This window comes from Zalophus californianus, chromosome 1, assembly GCF_009762305.2.
Source record: "Zalophus californianus isolate mZalCal1 chromosome 1, mZalCal1.pri.v2, whole genome shotgun sequence".
Lineage (NCBI taxonomy): Eukaryota > Metazoa > Chordata > Mammalia > Carnivora > Otariidae > Zalophus > Zalophus californianus.
Genome location: NC_045595.1, coordinates 75,794,592 through 75,818,236, shown reverse-complemented (window position 1 = coordinate 75,818,236; position 23,645 = coordinate 75,794,592). Strand labels below are relative to the sequence as shown.

At 33.6% G+C, this 23,645-nt stretch overlaps 1 protein-coding gene across 4 annotated transcripts in view; it reads right to left on the bottom strand.

Annotated features, from left to right (window-relative positions):
• The window catches only part of SLC4A7 (solute carrier family 4 member 7), a 103,154-nt gene that overhangs the window by 38,234 nt on the left and 41,275 nt on the right, over positions 1-23,645 (bottom strand). For 2 of the 4 annotated variants that reach the window (XM_027587927.2, XM_027587929.2), the window contains exons 3-10: positions 21,333-21,479; positions 18,700-18,838; positions 17,973-18,133; positions 15,693-15,881; positions 7,396-7,511; positions 5,316-5,473; positions 3,798-3,885; positions 3,065-3,211 (exon numbers count right to left, since the gene is read on the bottom strand). In XM_027587927.2, coding sequence (XP_027443728.2) covers positions 3,065-3,211; positions 3,798-3,885; positions 5,316-5,473; positions 7,396-7,511; positions 15,693-15,881; positions 17,973-18,133; positions 18,700-18,838; positions 21,333-21,479 — 1,145 coding nt within the window. Of the gene's footprint in view, positions 1-3,064; positions 3,212-3,797; positions 3,886-5,315; positions 5,474-7,395; positions 7,512-12,839; positions 13,209-15,692; positions 15,882-17,972; positions 18,134-18,699; positions 18,839-21,332; positions 21,480-23,645 lie in introns of all 4 variants that reach the window. The other 2 variants (XM_027587930.2, XM_027587928.2) reach the window with 2 other exon arrangements.

The window sequence follows — 23,645 nt, the reverse complement described above, 5'->3', positions numbered from 1 at the left end:
TTGCTTTATATATTCAATATTTATAGAGTAGCAAAATGTATCTATAATTTTAAGATTACCATTTGAAAATGTCAAAATTAAAACTAACTTATATCTTAGCTCAAAGGGGAAAGAGAACAAAATTACAGAATTCCTAAAAAACAAAAATAATGGAAAATACTATATATCACATCCATGGGATACAGCAAAAGCATCATTCAAGAAAATTAAGCTCTTATATTAAGAAAAACAAAAGGATAAAAATAAATGAATTAAATATCTAACTCAGGAAATGTGAAAACAAAATTCCTGAAGTGAATAGAGTGAAATAAACAGCTAAAAGCAAAAAGTGAGTCACATAACAAAATACTTTTTTTAAAAAAAAAAGGAAAACTGAAATAAGTTGTAAAAGCTGCTCTATTTGAAAAAATATGATAAACCATTAGCTAATACTCAGCAAAATATATGACAAGGAGGCAACTTCAAACCGAGAGAAATTTTCTACATACACACACACAGACTATACTATACAATGCTATGCAAATAAACGAAAAAACTTTGATGAAATGGATAATACACAAATAATACATAATTTAAAAATGATACCAGAAAAACAGGAAATAGGTAATTTTCTAGGAAAACTTAATATTGACCCCAGAACAAAGAGAAAGCTTACACAAGCCAATCACCACACAAGAAATAAGCACATTGCTGAAGCCCACCATACAACCAAAGACTCAGGTTCAGAACATTTTACAAAGAAATTCTTCCAAACTTTTCAAACCAAATCATTCCAAGCCATTTAAAGTTTTACAAGCACAAGGAGAGGAAAATTTACAAATCTGCTTTTATGAAACAAATATAACAAAGATGTCAAAGCATGAAAACATCACGAAACACTACACTCCAATCTACTTACAGTGATGCGAACAACTCAGATAAAATATTCAACAGAGACAACCAGCACTCTGAAGCTGAATCTGGGCTTATTCTATCCACACAGAGTGTTTTCATATTATATAATCCATTAGTATGGTTCACCACAATAATCAATATATAAAATTCATACAATTATCTCCAGAGATGCTAAAAAATTTGAAAAAACTTAACATCCACTTATCTTAAAAATTTCAATGAAACAAAAATTAGGATACTTTCTTAGCATGATAAAAATGTGTATTTTGACCGCCAATGTCAGTGACTTAATGAGAGAAACTTTAAGGACATGGACTACAATTCAGAACAAATTAAGAAATGCCCATTTAGGGGCACGCCTGGATGGTTCAGTCAAGCAAGCTCTGAGTTTCAGCTCAGGTTATGGTCTCAGTGTCATGAGACTGAGCAGAGTCTGCTTGAGATTCTCTCCCTCTCCTGCCCCACCCCACTCTGCTCACATGCACACACGAGTGTTCTCTCTCTAAAATAAATAAAAAAAATTTAAAGTCAACTACCACTTCACACTACTAGAGTTTTAGTCAGTACAACTGGACAACAGAAAATGTATTAGAGCTGGAATGAGAAAAGGAGGGACAAAAATATCTGACTGCAGAGATTATGACCAAAAAACTATTACATACAATGAAAGAACTAAGAAAGGGAGGAGGATAAAAAAGAAATATACAGCAACAAACAGCCTTCATATTTAAAAGTAACAAACTGATGATATAATGGAACAAAACCCTCATTTACAATAAAGGCAATAAAGACAAAATGCTTATGAATACACTCACCAAGAAGTGTGTAAAGCGTAGATAAGGAGAACTTTATTGCATTCCTTAAGGACACAAGAACTGACTTGAAATAGGAAAACAAGTGGGGGGAAACATACCATGTTCTTGAATGATTCAATGTTATAAAGATGTCAGTTCTCTCTCAGTTCATTTACAAATTTCATTGCCATCACAATTTTTGAAAAATCAGGTTTTATTTCTGGAAATTGAAAGCTGATTTTAAAGCTTACATAGAAAAATAAACATGAAAAGACAGCCAAGAAAATTCAGAAAAGCAAGAGTAATGGACGGATCAAGAGGGAATCTAGACCTACTGGATATTAAAATGTTAAAAGCCTCAGAAATTAAAGTGTGGAATTGGTCCATAAATAGACCAATGGAAAAGAAATTCCAGAAACAGACCTGAATGCAAATGGAAATTTAGAAAATGTAAGGCAGTAACACTTAACTTTTTAATAAATTGGAACAAAAAGGCAGCAATTTATAAAGTTGGATGCATACTCCACATAATACACCATAATAAACTCCAAAGGATCAACAAATGATTTCAATGTTAAGAAAAGGTAGGGTTTTTTTGGCGGGGGGGTCCTGGGGGGGGATGAACTAAAGATAACCAGGAATATTCAACTTCACTAATTACATAAGTGTAAATTAAAACCACTTTATAATACCTGACATAGGATAACGATACCTATCAGACTGACAAGTATCTGGAAGTCTGACAACACACTGTTAGTGAAGCTGTAGGGAAAGAGGCATTCGTTACTGTGGGAGTCCAGAACAGTGCAACCCAGTAAGAAGAGATTCTGGTAATATCTACTAAAAGTTCCCAGGTGAGCCAACAATCCAATTTCTAGGAATCTACCCTACAAATACACCTGCATAAGACTAAATTGGCATATCAATATTGTGATATGCTTTGTTAAAGCAAAACACTGAGCCCAGGAATAGCACAAACTACAGGATATCCATAAATGACACATAACAAAGCTGTGAGAAAACAAGAAATATTTCTGGTATCTTATGATCAAATCTCCAGGATATACTGTTATATGAAAAAAGCAAGGTGCAGAACAGTACATATGGTATATTAACTTTGGTAAGAAAGAGGAAGAGATAGGACTATATTCATTATTTCCTTGTACTGAATAAAAATTAGAAGGATAAACAAAAAACTAACAAATGGTCCTCTCATAGGAGGTGGGTATAGGGGTAAGAAGGTAAATGGAATAGGGTAGGAGTACACCTTCTCTGAGTGTACCTTTTTATATATAGTTGAATCATAAAAATGTTTAACCTATTCAAAAATATTTTAACTAAGAAAAAGTAATTCACAGAATTGTGTGGATTCTTACCTGAGAAGGAACACTTTTTGGTGGCTCTATGCGTATAGAAGGATCCCACTCTCCTGGAGGTAGGACAGTTACTTGATCTAAAAATTCATCAATTCCAGATAAGAGGTCATTTCTGTCTTTTGCTTTATAGGCTACATCATGAAAAATCTACAAAAAAAAAAAAAAAACTGAGTAAAAGGATTTTAAAGCTGAAAGAAAATTCTACACATAGTAAATCCACTTTAGATATGATCAATAAGTCCAACACCTAAATTACAAATCTCTGCTCCAAAGACAGACAGCAGTCCTGTCAATATGCTCAGTGAAAAGGTTAAAAAACGGAAGAGAAATTATGGAGAAAAAAAACAGAAGGGGTAAAGACGAAATCCTGAGGAAAACCCAAAGAAATGATACCCTGAAATCCAGGATGGAGAAAATTTCAAAATTTCAAGAAAGTGGTCAATAATTTCAAATAAGGGGGGTGGAGGGGAGAAAAAGACCAAAAAGCATCCACTGATCCCGACAGAAAGGTCTTAAAGATCTTACTAAAGGCAAATGGTTGAAGAGGTAATAAGATAAAACAGTACAGACAGCAAGGACAATTTTGTAAGCTTCACTATGAAAAAAAAGAAAACTATAATAAATGTTTCACAATCAGTGTCCGCTTGAAAAGGATTTGAAATTCCACTTCTAAGGGATTTTATATATTATATACTTCATAATCAGTATCTACCTCACGGGGTATTTTAATTACCTCATCTGTCATGAGAGTAGCTATTGATCTTCCAATTTCATGGTACTGTGGTGCCTTGCCTGCTGGACCCAATAACAGAAACAGAAACCTAAAGAAACATTAAAATACACAGACTTAAATATAAACAACATATACAAAAAGACCTAGGCAATCATAAAGAAATCATTCAAATGTAAACACAGAAACAACGTGCAGGCCTCTTTTCCACCCCCACACCAATCGGGGAGAAAAAGATGACACTCTACTCATAGTAAAGCAGACCACAAAACTAAGTAAGCAAAGCATTCATAATTAACTTTCTACCAAGTTATTGCTCCCCATCTTCTTTAGGGTAAAAAAGTAAAGAACTGAGTGTTTTACATTAAAAGTTCCCATTTTCTTTACCCTTCTGAATCTGAATAAACCTTTTATCTAATCTGTATTGACGAAAAAGTAAATTAGTAAATAAAGGAAATACCAATCCCATTAAATACTTGTAAGTAAGGTTTGCCTAATAAAATAGTTCAGAGTATACACAAAAAAATTCACAATCCCTCAAACTACGGTCTAGATAAAGACTCTACTGTGGTAAATAAGTCACTATGGAAGGAAAAAGAATATAACTCTACAAATTTAACATCAAACCTCATCTTATTTTTTTAATTTATTTATAAATGACTAAATAGAAAGTATTTAACTTCATACTTAGTTATATCCTCATTAACACTACAGTACACCCAAATCGGAAGTATTCATCTTCTTGTTTTATGAGAATTTAAGTGTGAATCTGTGGAATTATTTTTCTCACTTATGTTAATACTACACCATTAATGTAACCCAGGAAAGCATACTAAAAATAGGCACATATGCTCCAATCAAGTTGCAATTAATTCATCTTCACTATTATAAAAATGACTTTTTTAGTATTCTTAAAATTCTTATTTACAATTCAGTTTATACAGTCAACAGCTAACAAACTGTAATTATCCTTTATAACACAACTTGCTAATTCTTATGGATATTACCCCATTTATTTTTTTATTTATGTATACTGAACAGAAAATTTTGGTCAGGTCAGAACAAAGTATTCTGCCTAATTCAGAGGCATTTTATTACATTTAATCAACCCTATGAAGTGTAATCATATCTTCATTTTATAAATGAAGCTTGGAAAATTTAAGTGAGGCTGGACACCCCCAGAAAAAGTGGCCCAGCAAAGATTCAACTCCATTCTGACTCCACAGAACATAAGAGATCTAAAATGATGAGCTGTCTTTTAAACCAAAGCTCCTAAAACACCAAACCTCTTATAAAGGTATAAATGCTAAGTATTTTTTAAAAGGATGCTTTCTTTTTGTTTTTAATCCAGAAAGAAAGATAATTCTTATGCTCTACTAGTCAAAGCATTCAGTGCACTGACAATATTAACAATTAAAATACACTTTTAATACATGAAGCAAAAATGCTCCTTTTAATCAATACACAAAAATTTTTAAATTCTGGGCATGCTGAGAATGTTAATCAGAACGAAGTCTTTACCTTGTAGGAACAGGGACCTCAGTCAGCCCTGAGAGGAGAACTGCAGGAGCCAGTCTCACAAATGCAATTATAGGTCTTTCCAAAAAGTCTACCTCTCCCACCAAAACATTGGATGCCTCGGCTCCCGAAGGAATTTTTCTCATGAAATTCATATCAACCTATTGACAAATAAACAATAATTAAAATCAAATTTAGATAGTATTTGTTAAGTTTATTTAGAGGGAAACAGGAAAGAAAAACTGCTTTTAAGACTACTATTTGCTAATCAAAACCGGTGATCTCATGGATGTATAAAAACACCAAAATTCTCACACATATAAAGAATGGAGTAGACAAATACAAAAAAAAGCAAGCAAAACACATCTATCAAACAATGCTCCCAACTATTTTTTCTTTACTATTTCAGAGATCTAAATTATCAAACATACAAACTAGAGAAAATTTTCAGTGATTATAGCACTATTCATTAAAAACTATTAAGGACAAAAATATATTCACAAACTAACAATGGTTCATGAAATTATACACAGTGCTAAAAATCATTCATTTCATGATTATTTTTGTTTAATCTTAGAAATGAATTAGCCCCTTTATATTTTACATATATTTTTATAAGTCCTTTTTAATTTCAAGAGCTCTGTGTATTCCCTGGTATTCTCATTAGGTGGCAAAAAATTGTTTTTATTTTTATTTAAAACCAAAGTAAACAGCCATCATTGGTAGAGATGTAAGATAGTGCTATAAAATCAAATTTAGTAGTCTGTGTATAATTACAAAGAAAAAGTTTTAAACATAATATCAAAGTATGGGAACTTCATTTATATGCAGTTTCACACAAGTCACTAAACAACCACTTACAGGGCTATCTATTAAAAATAAAACCAGCACTTACAGCGGGCCTCTTGAGTCCCACACCCAGTGTGCCACAACTACAGTGCCAGGAGGCAGACTCCTGCCCAACAGGAGACAAGGAGGTGTACACAAGGATAGGCCAAGTAAAAAAAAGTAAAACTGTGACAGAGGAACAAAAATAAACGGCATCTGCCATGTCTAGAGGAGATCTATAATGTAAATTATATTTATCCATTTAACAAGAATAAGCTGCAGTATGGTTACTGAACACTTTTCACTCATCTGAAGTAACAGAAGTCCCAGTAAAAACATGGTAAAGTTAGAATAGAAGAATTAAAAATACTTTTATAATTTTAGAGCAAGCTCAAGCAAAGCTATCCTGCAAATCATTTACACTCCTTTTCTGCAAAATGTGATTTATAGATTTTATACCACAAAAGGATTAAGAAAAATGCATCTTACTTGAAATAGTCACATTTAATGAAAAGTCTTAAATTGGCTACAACAATGTTAGAATAGAGTATCTTACAACTAATACTATCAAAAAGTTCTAACAGCCACACAGAATCAATTATTCAGAAGTAGTACTCATAAAGTATGCTTTAAATTCAATTGCAATTTGAACTTAAGAGTTTTTGCCCAGTTCTTTAGAAATTTCGAAATTTTCTATTTTTATTTCACCTAAATACTCATCTACCAAAATAAAAAATCACAGTTGAGATAGGTGAGTTGTGTCTAAATCCATGCCTTTACCTACCCATGGGGAAACACCGGTATGTTTCCCAGGGACATTCCAGAAAGTACTGACACCGTAAGACAGTAACTCTGGGATCTTATTACAGCCAAGAAAAGGCTGAATCACCAGTGCTGTAACATCATTCCCAGAATTAATCTTTCTGGTGGTAGTAGCTCCAGAACAAATGACTAATTCAAAAGGTACTGAAGTTTCATGATATCTATGGGTAGGTATAGATGGAAATACCGTATTATTCACATATCTTTTGTCAAAATTCCTGAAACTAGTAAGATATATAGATATTCAAATGCTCTTAGACTATTACCTTTCTCATAACATTTGACCTTAAATTACATAACCCAAGTATCACATGCAGGTTTGTAAGTACCAATCTATTGAAAAATTACTATAATCAGTGCTAATAAAGTCACACTGCTAGTGATTTTCTCAGTAAGAATGATTATGAAAATTTACAGTGAATGATAGAATTACCTTGCTGAAGTCAACAGTACTATTTTCTCTGCTTCCTCCACCTCCATTACCTTTAATTTCTCCACTTTTACTATTGTCCAGGTTTCCCGGTGCAGACTGTGGAGAGGCCAAAATACCTGTATTTAAGAACCAAAATATTCCAAATTAGTAAGGAGAAAATTCACTTTGTAAACTGACTCTGCTCATATCCTGAAAGTGATCATTTGTTAAAAGCAAATGTGCAAGGTTAAAAAAAAAAAAAAGGTGCCAAGTGTTAGTATCATACCAGCAAGACTAGAATAACATTTTAAGCAATAATGAAGCTGTATATTTTAACATTTAAAATAATATAACTGGAATTTACAAAAACAGTGGCCTTTTGCAAAAGGAAGGAAAAAAAAGTGAGTAGGTGAAGAACATAGAAGATGGAAGACCTGAGTCTGATTACACCACTACAAATACTCAGGGAATGCACTTTCAATGTATATAACACACATGCCAACTGCAGAGCTTAATGATGCCAAACTATACTTGGCATACTTACGTCAGTAACAATATTTATTTTCTGATAAACCCTAAATGCAACTCAGAAAATCCAAAAGCTCAATCAACTAAATGTAGGTTAAATTTATCATAATCTTCCATCATAATGATTTCCTCAAGAACTTCATTTCTCTTGGGTAGTATTTATGTGCTACCATTATTCCTAAGAAGTACAACTTGAAAATATAATAGCGGGGTGCCTGGGTGGCTCAGGCATTAAGCATCTGCCTTCGGCTCAGGTCATGATTCCGGGGTCCTGGGATCGAGCCCCGCATCGGGCTCCCTGCCCGGCGGGAAGCCTGCTTCTCCCTCTCCTACTCCCCCTGCTTGTGTTCCCTCTCTCGCTGTGTCTCTCTCTGTCAAATAAATAAAAAATCTTTAAAAAAAAATAATAGCAATGTTTTTACAATAAAAAAAGTGTTTTATAATCAAACACATCTGTGTTGAAATTTGTATCCATATGACTTTAACTCATTCAACCTAAAAGACTAAGACAAACCCGTAAAATTAGCTTGTTTAGATTACAAATGATAGATACACATTCTATCATTAGTATGCTCATTTCAAGTGACATTCAGCAGCAATATTTCACAATAAAATAACCTAAAAATAACCTGTAGCCTATGACCAATTGTTATCACTACAAAGTTTGCAAAATGTTCGTCTCAATGTTTATAAAGTATGTAACACAGATTTCTACCATTAAATATCTCATTTTTTCAAAACACACAGGATATTCTAGTTCAAGAATATAGATTACTATTGCCCCAAACACAGCACAAGAGAAAAGGTGCTAGGCTGAACTACAACAGACTTGACGTTTTAACTCTGCCACTCACAACAATCTAGCTACTCACAGAAATTCAAGGGGTGCCTGGATGGCTCAGTAGTTAAGCGTCTGCCTTTGGCCCAGGTCATGATCCCAGGGTCCTAGGATGGAGCCCTGCATCGGGCTCCCTGCTCCGTGGGAAGCCTGCTTCTCCCTCTCCCACTCCCCCTGCTTGTGTTCCCTCTCTCACTGTGTCTCATTCTGTCAAATAAATAAATACAATCTTTAAAAAAAAAAGAAAAGAAATTCAATTAAGCAGTTTGTGCCTAAATCCTATAAACTTTAAAGTTAATATTGGTAAAGTTCCTGAATTTTAAGCACATCAGATATATCTGATGCATCAGAGGGAATTTTCATTTTTCTAGAACACGGTATAACTAATAACTGAAAACTAAGTCATTTGGGTTTACTGCTTAAACTCAATGACCAAAGACCTTTGTGATAGTCCGTTCTCTTGTTAAATACCTAACAGAGGACGTTACCATGATCCAAAAACCTAAGTGTAAAAAGCATATGTAAACTGTTGGGGCGGCTGGCTGCCTTGGTCGGTGGAGCGTGCAACTCCTGATCTTGGAGCTGTGGGTTCAAGCTCCACCGCACTGGGTGTTGGATTACTTAAAAATAAAATCTTAAAAAAAAAAAAAAAAAGGATATGCAAACTATTTAGCTCCACGCTCTGGAAGTGTTAAACAATTCTGAAATAAAAACTATGTGCTAAAACTTACCTCATTTCTCACCACCTTAGCCTAGCAGAGCAGTTACTATGAGCCTCTTCTTTGACCTTTGTCTCTAAACTTCCAGAATAGAGTCCTTTATTAAAATACATGCCCAAGTAGGGGGTAAAAAAAAAAAAAAAAAAGGCTAACCAGTATTTTTCAGCAGCTTCCACTGACTTCCACGCAAGAAAATGAAGAGTATCATTAAGGTCTTCGTGTCAAGTGCAACTGACCATCAATAAATATACTTATAACTACTAAATGTACTCAATCCGCAGATGTATAATCAAAAGAATACATATGCAATTTCCTAGAACAGCTTCAGCCCCCAGATTTTGGAGAGAAGAGTAGAATGAAGACTCTGGGGGGAATATAAGGATTTAGTGGGAGTGGGAAGAAGAAATGATGTGGAAACTCAATACTGATAAAGTTAGAGTAGGATCTGAAGTCATTTGGCTAACTGGTCACCCAAACCTATTAGAACTGGCATGCAAAGTGTACGTTAAGAGTTTTTCACCATTATCTTCTCTATGTAGTCCTTCCCAATCTCAGCTAAGTTAAAGCTGTATCTCAATCAGTAAAGGAAGTCTCCCTGCTTGTACAATAAATGCTGGTGCTCAGAATTAAATGAGTAAATTCCCCAAAATTAAAACTATCACTAGCACAGATAACTCAGAAAGACTGTACTTCTTTGCTTTAAGAAAAAACAATGTCTGTATATATAAAATCAATACTGGGATTTAAAAATCATACTTTGGTAAATCTATTATTTTGCCCTTAAAATTTTTCTCACAATAGCGTTATCTAGAGAAAGATAAATCAAAGATACCAGAATCTTCTGTCACTCTAAGTTTGAAAATAGTAGTTGGAGCAGTGGTGCACAAAGAGAACATTCGGGCAATATGGAGGGACATTTTTAGTTGCCACAACTAGGGAATGCTACTGGCAGCTAGTGAACAGAGGCCAGGGATGCTGTCAAACATCCTACAATGCACAGGCTAGCCCCTTATGACTATAGCCCCTTACAACTTTGGGTGTCCAGCCCAAAATGTCAACAGTGTCAAGGTTGAAAAACAGGGAGTCAGGAGATAGTTACAAATACTAAAACTAAGCTTAACTCTTTTACATGTAATTATTCTCCAAAACGTAACAGGAAACACCACTTTCTTTCTTTTTTACTTATGGTTATGCACAAATCATGATCCCATGACACAAAATCTACATTAGTCTCTCCAAAATGATGCTAAGGCCACTTTCCTCCTGTAACATAACATCAGACTTCAAGAAAACTCAACCGGGGAGGGAAAAAAAACCTCAATCAGGGTTTCTAAGTGCTTTAAGCACCAAAGGTAATTAAACCAGGGAATAACATATAGCTGTTCCTCTTATTTTAATTACATACCTTCTATAGATGTCTTCTTAAACAGTAATTATGGGCTTTTTCTTGTCTTTAGAAAGTCCCTCTCTTCCCTCCATTCTAGTTTCTTTTCTTTAAATCTCATAGCATACTTATGGCAGAGGAGAAAAAAAGCTTAATACTGTTCTTCAATTTTCAGTTAATTGCTACTTTTATCTCCTTAACAACATGGCCTAACAAGCTACTGTGAACCCATATGTCATCTCCTAGTTCCTATATAAAATTTATAATCCCTCATGGAAGCTGGTAAAACAAGAAATGTTCAGTATTACTGCTATGATATAAGTAAAAACAAATGCAAGGAATTAACTTTAAAATCACTTCTGTTTAAGGAAAAATAGTAAGTCTTGCTGGTTCTCTTTAATTAAGACTGTTGATTACTTCTGAGTAAATAATTTTAGGTATTTCTTTCTTTTTGTTCAGTTACCTCATTACCATACTATACATTTTCCATGAGGTACTAAAATCTACAGTGAAATATTATACTGTAGATTTTGCTGTGGAGAGATCTGAGTTCAATTCCTTGCTCTGGTCATTTATGGCATGATCTTAATAAGTCTTAGTTTTCGTCATTTGTAAAATAGGGATTAACATGAACCTCATCAAATTCTTAGGAAAATTATAAATATATTTGAAAAGTAATAACACTGCGTGAGGAACAAACTATAAAACAATGGATGCTATGGATATGGTCATAATTAATGTTACAATGATTTAGCCACTGTGTTTTCATTTTTTACTTCCAAAAGTATGTATTTTTTGGCAACTACAATGAGCCTTGATTAAATATACTTGGTATGTTTGGAGAAATTCAATACAGACAAGTCTGTCATATAGTGGTAGGACCTTGAGGATCCTGTCAGAGGACTTAGGCTATCACTTACTAGTTGTATGATCCAAGGAGAAGTTACCTTAACTTTTCTGAGTTTCTGAAAATGGGTGTATCCACCTAATTCACACAAATTTTTATACACATTAAATAGGCTAATAGGCTAATAAAGATAAGCTGCCAATGAAGTGTTACATGTTATCAGTATTGTGAAGAAATGTAATAATACTTATATGATTAAAACCACTAGCTAGCACTTATATGTCACACTGATGCTTAGCTGTCAGTAAAATAGTCACTAAAGAATACTTCTTTATATGAATTGAGTGGAAAGATATACATGTTTAAACGTACATATAATTAATATATTATGAAGAAACAAAACTACTGTAATATACAACACTTGGAGGAATTATTAAACCTTTAATGCACTAAGAAACAATTTTTCTAATTCACAGACAAAAATATATCCTAGCCACAACTCTAGGATCTCTGGTCTTGAAAATTTTAAGGTCAATTTGGATTAAAGGTAGATATGGCATTAAACAGAGGACAAACTAAAGTCTATCCCAAATATACTTGTCTTAAAATAATGATGATTCCAGATAGCCATTAGAGAACTTTGATCTTCTCAGAGACAAAAGGAGGAAAAGAACATTCAATCCTATTTGTGTTAGGAAGGTTAAAATATACTATATTATTTGGACAAAAGCACCAAACAGTAGCTGAAAGACACATCACCTCATTGTAATTTATGTCCAATATGTATTCATTCATAGTATGAATGAAATGCACAAGAAGCCACTATTTTTTAAAAATCATGGAAAATTAAAATATTACTTATAAAAATTTCTGTTTTTCTGAACCATTCAAATGCCTTGACCTGTAAAATCTCAGTGAAAATTTTTGAAAGGGCTTTAAAGTCCTCTTTGTAGTCTTTTTATAACTTAAAAATGTTTAATACTTCTTTTCTACAATATACTATAAAGGGAAAAAAAAAAACCATGCAGAAGTCAAAACAAATTATAAGCATTATCTACATATGCTGCTAAAGCTCTGTGCTGAAAGGCATTCCACGTGCAAGTCATCCAGAGGCAGAAAGCACCACACATGGAGGATTTGAATAGTTGCCTGGAGTCATGTCAACATTTTCCTCATTCTTCTGCTCCTGGCCTTTCAGTGCTTCTAAGTCTTCCTCGGGCGGATGAATTACTACTGTGGGAATATCATCACTGGCAGGTGAAACCAGTAGTTCTGGGACCTGAAGCTGACTCTGTTGGGAACTTCTGGAGGTCAGGCGACTGACGCTAGGGCTGGAAGGAGGGCTGTTTTGAGGGGTGGGTACTGGGGTTGTACACCTTGAGCCTGCAGGGCTTCCAGCTCTTGAAGAAGGAAGAAGATGACTGAGAAGAAGAGATAAAGGCGATTCTCCTCTCAATGAAAGGTTTGAGGCAGACAGACCTGTTCGCAAAGAGTGGCGGGAGGCTGAAAGGCCTTCCCCTGAGATAAAACAAATAAATGAAAAATGATAAAGTTCACTGCAGAAGGCAAATAGACACACACACATAACATCAATTTACAATGTAAACTGCAAGCTTTAAAGCCCAAAATTAATTTCAAATTCATGCTATCAGAGTTAGCATGGCAATCAGATGTTTAAATGTTAGAAAGGCAATGAAAAGCTGCTTAAATTATACTTAGTTCCCTGAAGGTGTATCCAGAAAACAAAACAGAAAATAAGAAACAATGCAAATGATAGATGATGGGGGGCAACATTCTGTTAGTAATTAGAATACCCAATAATGTGGCTTTTGAAAAAAACCAAATGCGAAGTTGATAAACAATAAACAGCAAATAAGAATGTAATATAAAGATCTAAGAAATAAAACCCTAAACAAAACTTACAAGCACTGATAGCTTATATCTAGTGTATTTTTCCTACACTGTACCAAGCCACTAGAGACAATTCTCTCTTACAAGAAAAGTCTACATTCTCTAATAATTCCTAACTTAAAATTGGTATCAACTCTTTTGATTAGTCAGTAGAGCATCAGCTACTGGTAGTGCTCTCAAGTAAAATTTTAAAACATAAGGCAAGTTATAGGAATTTTTTTAAAAAAGAAAAACAGTGTCAACTTGAAAGGATATTCTTCAGCTCTCTAAAGATATTAATAAATGTCCTAAAATATGCATCCATTTCTAATACAGCAGATAATATTAAATACATACAATCTAATTTAGCTAGATAATAAAGTATTTCTCACCAACAATGGCAATAATGAAGTAAGTCTAGCATATTTCAAAAGGTTGTGCATATTTATATTTCAAACACCTGGTATTCTAAGAAGTGTAGCTAAGTGGAATAACACTGATTTTAGGAAAAACATGAGCACTATGACAATCAATCCCATACGATCTAAGTTATCAAAGCCACATGCTCAAGAGATTCCAGAAATATTAAAAAGATGAACCTTAGTCCATAAACAACTACCATTTAGTTAAAACTAAAGCTATATGCAGAAAAACTGTTAAATTACAACTATAATACAAAAAAATAACATGCCCATGCTAAAATGGCACTTAAAAGAAAACAGCCATTGTCTTATGATTAAAAAGAAACAAATGGCAATCAGGGAATAGTCAGGAATCACTCCACATGAAGAATAAAGATTTAACAGGGTCTCTCTGAGTAAATGAATCATTTCAAGAAAATTGAGAATATACAGTACATGAAGATGAAAAAGACATAAAATTTGACATCGATGGCTTGATTTTAAATTGAACATAGGTCCATAAGAGATTTCTTTATTCTTAAGGTTACTTAAATACATAAAGGCATCATTTTAAAGAGATTAAGAAGAGTTTTAATGGCCAAATATTTAGAAGAAAATGGACTTAAGGATGTCACACTGAGCTGCAAAAGATGATTACTGTCCACTTTGGATATATTAAACCCCATCCCATCACCAATGGCTGTTCGTTTGTAGAATACTTAAAAGCCATACTATTAGTGCAGGGACAAAGAAGACGAGCAGAAAAACATTGTGGCCCATCATCCCTCCTCTTCACTCTAATCCTTGAGTAATGGTAGCAGCTAGAGGCAAGAAGGACCCTCATAAGCCAACTCCACCCCTTTGTACCTAGGTTTTGCAGAGCCACTGTCATTAGAGCTCTCTTTGAGAGCCAAAACAGAACCCCAGTGAGGCATTCTTCTGCTTTAAAAGGAGAAAAGGCAGAGCCTCCAGGTGTGCCAGCCTTAAAACAGTCACAGAGGTGAATGGCTACAAGAACACTGTATCCCCACATAAGCCACCGGGTCCCACATAATCCACTGCTAGACTGTGAAAGTGGAGAGCTGGAAAATGTGGGTCTGTGCCATTCTCAATGGTTTGGAAGACATCAGGGAGGTCATCCCTAGGTTAAGACCAAATCATCCATAAAAACCTTACACAAAGTGTTCAAAAAAAGGGCAGTCAAATCATCAAACCAACCGCAAAACACTTATTTATGCCCAGCAAATAAAGTATATCAGGAAAACAAACAAAAAAAATCACTATGAAAAATCTAATATACATAATAAAGGTTCAAATCCAAGACTTAGAATTTTAAAAAGATTAAACTTACGGATCATAATTTATGCCTCCTTAATCAATTATTCAAGTATTCTTGACAATAACAAAAAAGCAAGAAGTAATTCAGAATTGGATATAGTGGTAAATGTGCCATTATAACAGAGTGAATAAATTTTTTCATCTGAATGATTTCTACAGATTAACCGTAATGTTATAAAGAATATTTTAGAAATGATATTTTTAAGTACAAAAATAACATTATTATTTTTTTAAGAGAATAAAAGAAATAATAAGATGACCTACAGAATTATCTGGAAAAAATATCTTTCTGCCCCCAAATACTAACTGTAGTACACTGGAATGCTGTTAGAGTAGAAGTGTTAGCAAAATTGGATGCCACAACTTATCTCACCATTCCTTTCAAGCAAGTGAGGGTCAGAATGTTTCTTGCCTATATCTGCAAAAGATCGAACAAGGGGAATCCGACTGGTGAATCTTTTCTCATTCTGATGATGATGTCTCTTCAGAAGAGCTTCTCTGACATTCTCTCTTATAGACTCATCCAATTGGCCAGAGGCTATCATGTTGTCCAATACCATATCTAATGAAAGAACAATAACAGCCGTTTTTATTAAATAAACGAATACTTGGACGAATATAACATAAACCATAAACTGTACACGAAACCTTACTGAAAAATAAGATCTTTAAATAGTTCTCTAGAAAATATTATTCTCCTCTGATACTGAATAATGTATGCATAAAGATAAATATGTGCTGGAGGGGAGGTGGGTAAGGATGCGTTAACTGGGTGATGGGCATTAAGGAGGGTACTTGATGTAATGAGCACTGGGTATTATATGCAACTGATGAATCACTAATTATATCCCTGAAAGTAATAATACTCTATATGTTAACTAACTTGAATTTAAATGGCAGGGGGGGAGAGAAAGAGAAAAAAAAAGATAAATATGAACATTATCTAAGAAAAATAAGTTACATGGCGACCCCTAGTTTTTATAAGTACTGTTATTTATAAAGATGCCACTATTCTAAAAAAAAAAAAAAAAAAAAAGATGCCACTGTTCTACACTAATAACCGTCTAATAGTTGAAAGTGCTTTCCTGATATGGACACAATAAATTCTATTAAACTCAATATTCAATAATATTGGCTTCCTAAGAATTGAAGGTATTTTATTGCCTCACTTCATATTTTTTGTCAAAACTATAGATGAATATTGGACTCCTTCATTCAATAATTAACTATTTACTGAGTACCTATTATATGTTGGGAATACAGAATTTAACTAAGTAGATCAAGTTTCCGCTCTCACTCCTCCAGAGGTAGAAAAACCAATGAGCAAATGAAAGGATAAAATATCATAAAGTAGGGCGCCTGGGTGGCTCAGCTGGTTAAACGACTGCCTTCAGCTCAGGTCATGACCCTGGAGTCCCGGGATCAAGTCCCACATCGGGCTTCCTGCTCAGCAGGGAGTCTGCTTCTCCCTCTGACCCTCTTCCCTCTCGTGCTTTCTATCTCTCATTCTCTCTCTCTCTCAAATAAATAAAATCTTTAAAAAAAAAGTCTTCTAAAAAAAAAATAAAATACCATAAAGTAATAAATTCTAGGAAGATGAAGATATCACGCTGTGAAGGGGGTATGGGGAATGGAGAGACTGATGTAATGCCATATGATACATTATTGTAGTGATTGGACTATTTTTAACCTATCAAATATATATAAATATTTTAAAACAGTGCCACTAATTTGAGATAAAAGAGTCAAGCTTTCAAACATTTGAGATTCCTCTGAGAGAAAACTGGAATCAACCTAACAGGTAAACTGTAACCTTAACACAACAACTACAGACTACCATACAAAGGGACCTTGGATTAGAAGATACTACATGGAACACTGCACCAAAAACTAATGATGTAATATATGGTGATTAACATAACAATAAAAAAATTTAAAAAAAAAGAAAAAAAAAAAAAAAAAAAGAATAGTCACCTCTAGAAGATACTACATTTGTAAATAATTAAAATATTACATTGTGTCATGTGATAATTGCAAAGTCAGAGTAAACGTCTCCTAATACTCTTCAAGAAATCTGTATACTCACAGGGAACTGACTTTCATGTGAGATCCACACCTGCCTACACTTTCTAGACCCTTCCTTCTCTTCCCCCTCCTTAGAATACTTTTTCCCTGTACCACCTGCTCCTTCTTCTCATGTGTTCAAAGTCTATAAATAAGTAGTAAATAAGTAGTACATTTAATGTCCTTGTTGACCTTCCCCAGATACCTTGGTCCAGAAACTGAAGAAACAAAAAGCTCTTTTCTCTACATTTCCAGAAACAGACTGTGTATCTTTCTGATGGCACTAGTCACTTTCGTTTTGGTACTGTAGTTGTGCCTGTCTAGCTTAATCTTCTAGACTCTATTTATTTATTTAGAGTTTATTTATTATCATTTTATTAAAGACATATTTATTATTTATTATTTATTTATTTATTATTTATTTATTATTAATTTACAAAGACAAAAAGTACTCCTCATGCTGTCCTACAGAGGATGGAAGTTCAACACAGAGCAGTTAAGTCAATGGTCTAAAATCCCACCTCATTTTCCTTATTAAATTAAATTAAATATTACAAATTAAATATTAAAAAAGTCAAACTGCTATAACCTGCTATTTCATCTAGGGTGCTTGCTCTCATGTCCAGCATCACTGTTCCATTTAGGATACAACTTCTTAGTTCAAAAAGACTGTGCAAAGAGAGAGTTGCCACATAAGGTTTACTCCATCGGTCACCGCCATCTTCAACATCCTCTTCAAATTTCAGCCATCTGAAATGTATAACACATAAAAATATTTTGTAAATAATGAAGATTTCATTTGCTTATTTTAATATGATAAACATACACTTGTTCTTTTAAAGAAAACAAAGATCACCACTACCAACACAAAATTTGGCTACAATCATTTTTACAAATCAAGCTAATGGTCCACTCTACTCACAAGTTACAACCTCTACAGTTCCTCCTTCTATTCTAGCTGTCATAATAAGTCTACAAAGACACACTATGGAACTTCGTGATTTCCACTGCTAATCCTCTTTTAAACTGAAAATATGTAGCAGGACCTTGATTTTTGAAATTTATTTCTCTAATTAAAGACATTAAAATGTATAATTAACATAATTCCTTCTATGCTATGTTAAAGTGTAAGGATTACTTACTCTCAAAATGAATTTTGAGAATAAGGAGATAAACTAAAGCTGAAGCTTCCAGACAAGAGGAAATTCTCTTCTCATTATTTTAAAGTACCTGGTAACTCATAAATTCATTATTATTTACAATACAAGAAAAAAATCAAGAAAAGCCAACTAAATACTGAGACTCAGTATTATTACCTGGCAGTTTCTTTCCACTCATACTCTTCTCCATCTCTATAACACAGTTCATCCATTTCCGTAAAGAGATCATGCGGAATGTGCTCTTCATCATCATCTTCAGTACCAAGAATGAACTGAACTCTTTGGGATGGTGTGTCTTGACAAAAGAATTTAAATGCACTCAAAAATTGCCGCAATTCATTCAAAGATAAATTCAGTTTGAAAGTGAGATGCTTTTGTTATAAATACATTCCATCAAAATTCTTTTATTAAAATACTATAAATCTGGAAGCAAACAAGGACCAACAATCCAGAAACAAAGAGTATCACAGAGAGATCACCCCACAGACAAAAAAGAACAATTATATGTTAAACAAGTGAGGGGTGCCTGGCTGGCTCAGTCAGTAGAGCATGTGACTCTTGATCTCAGGGTTGTAAGTTTGAGCCCCATATTGGGTGCAGAGATTACTTAAAAATAAAATCTTTAAAAAATAAATACATTTAAAAAACAAGTGAAACTAATCTTATAACTAACTGATGTAAAAACAAATAAAAATATGCAATATCTGAAAACATGGAACACTATACTCAAAGATAGGACTTTTTTCTCACTAAAAATGTAAGAAAATGTAGGACAAAACAGAAATTTTAAAAATATGTAATTAATATGTAGCTAAATTCAAAACTGAAAAAGGAAATTCTCCCAACTTCCAAAAAACGATGAGAAAAAGCAATGCAAGGGGTATACAGAAACTGGCTTTTTGTACTATCACAGAGAAGCAAAACTCTGTCAGCTAAGGTTAGAGAGGCAGGACAAATCACTGTTATGAAACAGAATCCCCACACTCATGGCATCTGAATTTAAACTACTTACCTATACAGTATAGGGTCCCTAGAAAAATTAGTATAAATTCCAGTCAAACCACCTATCCTAGTGACCATACTTACAGTTTGGTAGATAGCATTCTATAAAAACATTATGTGCCCTTTTATTTACATCAATTAGAGAAGCATAATGATCTACTCAGAATAGCAGACGATATCCTAAATTGGATGGATGCATCATACAGAACAGCAAAATAGTTCTAAATTACTTAATATCATCCAAGTCCACCAGTGATCCTTTCTGAAAAATGTACTGGCTCTTCCTTGGCTACCTACAGAACGTCTGTTAATTATGTGACCACTTACTATTGTACTAGGCCATCGTTTACTAGACCATGTACTATCTCTTAGTACAGGCTTTTAAGAGATTCCCATCACATTTAGTCTAAGCTGAAGTGTCTCCATCTACAAAATTAAAACAATACCCATCTTTGAAATAATGCAGAGAGGGATAAAGAAGAGGCGGTATACATACAATGGAATATTGTTCAGCCATAAAAAAGAATGAAATCTTGCCACTGGCAATGACATGGATGGAGCTAGATACAATGCTAAGCAAAATAAGTCAGTCAGAGAAAAATAAATACCATATGATTTCACTCATATGTGGAATTTAAGAAACAAAACAAATGAGGAAAGAGGAAAAAAAGAGCAAAAGACAAACCAAGAAACTGACTCTTAACTACAGAGAACAAACTGATGGTTACCAAAAGGGAAGTGGGTAGCGGATGGGTAATAGGTGATGGGGATTGAGGAGTGCATTCGGTGTGATGAGCACCACGTGTTGTATGGAACTGCTAATCACTATATCATACACCTAAAACTAATATAACGCTGTATATTAAGTAACTGGAATTAAAATTAAAATTTAAAAAAATAAAATAAGTGCAGAGAGAATTAAATGAAAGCATATGTTAAGGGCTTGGTGGAATGCTTAGCATAGAATTGCCACTTAATATATTACTATTTTCTTATGTTCATGTTGTAGCTATATGACCCACAGGATTCTTTCCTCTTCATCACAAAAGCATTCCTTTAGCATAGCACACAAGTGCCTACAAGTACACCTCATGTAACTTTGCTAGAATGCACACATTAGAACCCATGGTGTAGAGATGGCCATATAGGCCCGTGATGTCCTAAAAAGAATAATGACGCCTTATATGTCCACTAACTGCAATGTCCTAAGAGTCTTCCTCAGGCTGTACAGCTATTTCTTTTTGGCTCTCACCATTCGCATGTCTCAGGGCCACTTAAATCAGTGCTATCAATATTTATTATCAGATAACATTCTCTTTCCTCTACAATATGCCTTTTTTCTTTCTGATTTCCTCTTTCTATGGGCACTTCTGTATTTCTCTGCTTTCAAACAAAAGTCTGTCCTTTCACAGACAGTACTATCAAATCAGAGCACTTTTTTGCACAGATAACCAAGGAGTTCAACTTAGTGGATAAAATTTTCTAGCCAAAAAATGTCTTTAAAAATGGGAAAAAAATTAATCTCATCCAGGAGCCTAAAGATTCCAGATATTTGTTCATTCCACATATAAATAATGAAATATATAATAGAGAAAAAATACTATTATTTCAATTAGTATATTCCTTGGAGAAAAAATATTACTTCAATTACTATATTCTTCAAGGTTTATAATGTGTCTAAATTATAGCAGACATAAAATTTAAGAAAGAAAATATTCTACTTTTTTAACAAGCCTTTTCAGGAAAGAATTCTAAGGTGCTAACAAAGAACTACTGTTTTCTCTTACCATAAGAAGGAGACTCCCGTCCATCTTCTTTATCTGATTCTTTATCTTTTCTTCTTCGGTGGTGATGTTTGTGTCCACGATGCCTATGACGCCGACGACTCTCTTTACTAAATGGGACATGAACACCAATATAGACAGCTCGATGACCTAGCCAAAGGTTCAGAAACATTACTGATTTTCCAAAAAGGAAAGAATATACACAAAAGTATACCAAATTTTACTTTGATAAAAAAGAATTATATTTAGGCTCACGTAATTAACAATGCTATATTTCCTGTTCTTTTCTTTTATAGAACACTAAATAGAATGCTATGTCATGGGTTAATACCACTAACTGATAAAACAGGTTACTTATGTAAGCATTACTTTGGCAAGGCTAAAAAGGCATTCTGGGAAAGAAGAGTTTGGCCTTTCTGAAATCATACTACATAGTCATAAATTTATTCCATCTACATTTTGATGTCAACCCTAGTTAACAGAGATCCTTAAGAGATATGTTTTAATGATAATTAAATATCTTATAATCAATATTCATAAGCAGATATTTGTAAATATTTATTAATTACAGTTTTGGAAATCCCAAATCAGCAAGGTCCAAATTACTAAAAGCTACATTAAATGTAAATGATCCAAATACTCCAATTAAAGGGCATAAATTGTCAGACTGGTTGGGGAAAGCAATACAATTAGGTTATCATATGCTTCTGGAATATTAAAAAGCTACTGCTGATGTTGCATGATTCTCAATTTGTATTGTGACCAACGAAATGGTTATGAAAGGCATTCTCTGCTTTTGTCCACTAAATAAAACTTAATCAAGGAACTAGAAAGCTAGCAGCACTATGTCAAATACTGAGGCATGAACTTGATTTCTTAAATAGTTTAGGTAATGTTACTATCTAAGCTACGTGGAGTGAAGGGGGTGGTGGGCTACAGGTTTAACTAATTTGCAACTATGCAAAAGCCTCTGGCATGGAGCTGCTTTTTGCCCTTATGTCCTTTGAAAAGTAACACGCTGAAATATGAATAGTTAATGGCATTCTTTTCCTAACAAATTCCATAAGATGGTCAGAAAATAAATACCTCAAGAAACTCAAGATCTTCATCTTTAGATGAGATCTGAAAGTACAGTCAATCCTCATTATTTGTGAATTCTTTATTTTCAAATTTGCCAACTTGCCAAAATTCATTTGTAACCCCAAAATCAATACTCATGGCGATTCTGCAGTCATTTACAAATATCCAGGGCAGCAAAAAAATTTGAATTGCCCGAAACACACATACCCAGTGAAGTTTGAAAAAGGTGACACTCTTGATTTCTTGCTTCAGTTACCAACATAGTAATTAATATCAATAAACTAAATACATTTAAACTAAAAGAGAACTAGACCTATAGATATACAATGAACTAAAATTATTTGCTTTAACATCTTCCAATACCTAGCACTCTGCCTAGTATACAGTAGGCACTAGATTAAAAAAAAAAAAAACTATAGAAATTAAATACCAATTATTTTTTTTAATTTTACCAGAAAATCCCAAAATTAAAAATCAATTATATAGCATGGGGGGGAGAGGATGATGGAAATGTTCTAGAATTAGAGTGGTGATGGTTGCACAACATAGTAAATATACCTTAAAAAAATTAACTATACACTTTAAAATGGTGAAATTTGTTAAATAAATTATATATCAATAAGAAAACTAAAAAAATTGTAACAAAACTCATGATATTACTACTTAATTTTAGTGAAACTATTTTCTTCTGAATACTACAGAAAAGTGGAAATTAAAGAGTCAAATTCTCATCACTGTGCACTGGGAATTACAAAGTACTCCAATTAGAACTAATGGGTTCTGGCACATAGCCCCAATGCACCAAAATAAAAATAAATTATAGGAGTTTCCAATTTAGAAAGAATAAACATGAATATGAAAATCCAAGCCTTATTGTTTATTTAGCTTTTAGTATCAACCTTAGTGTTCTTTCTTATGATTTTTTTCTTTCCTTTTTCTTTAACCTTTACTCTGTCAAAGAGCTATTCAGTCAAACTCTGAGATAAACATAATCTCTCCCTCAAACCCAATACTGAAATTTAGATATGTACCACGTACACAAAGCTAAAGGCTCTGGGGTAACAAAGGGAAGCAAAAAAACATACCCAATGCTGCTCTTCACGTTCTAGGTTGCACATATTTGAAAGGTAACATATGCTAAGTGATTTCAATTGATGAAATTATTGCTAAACATTTTAACTTCCCTAGCACCTGGAATTCACAGAATCTAACCATAACCAACTGAGGTTCCTTTCA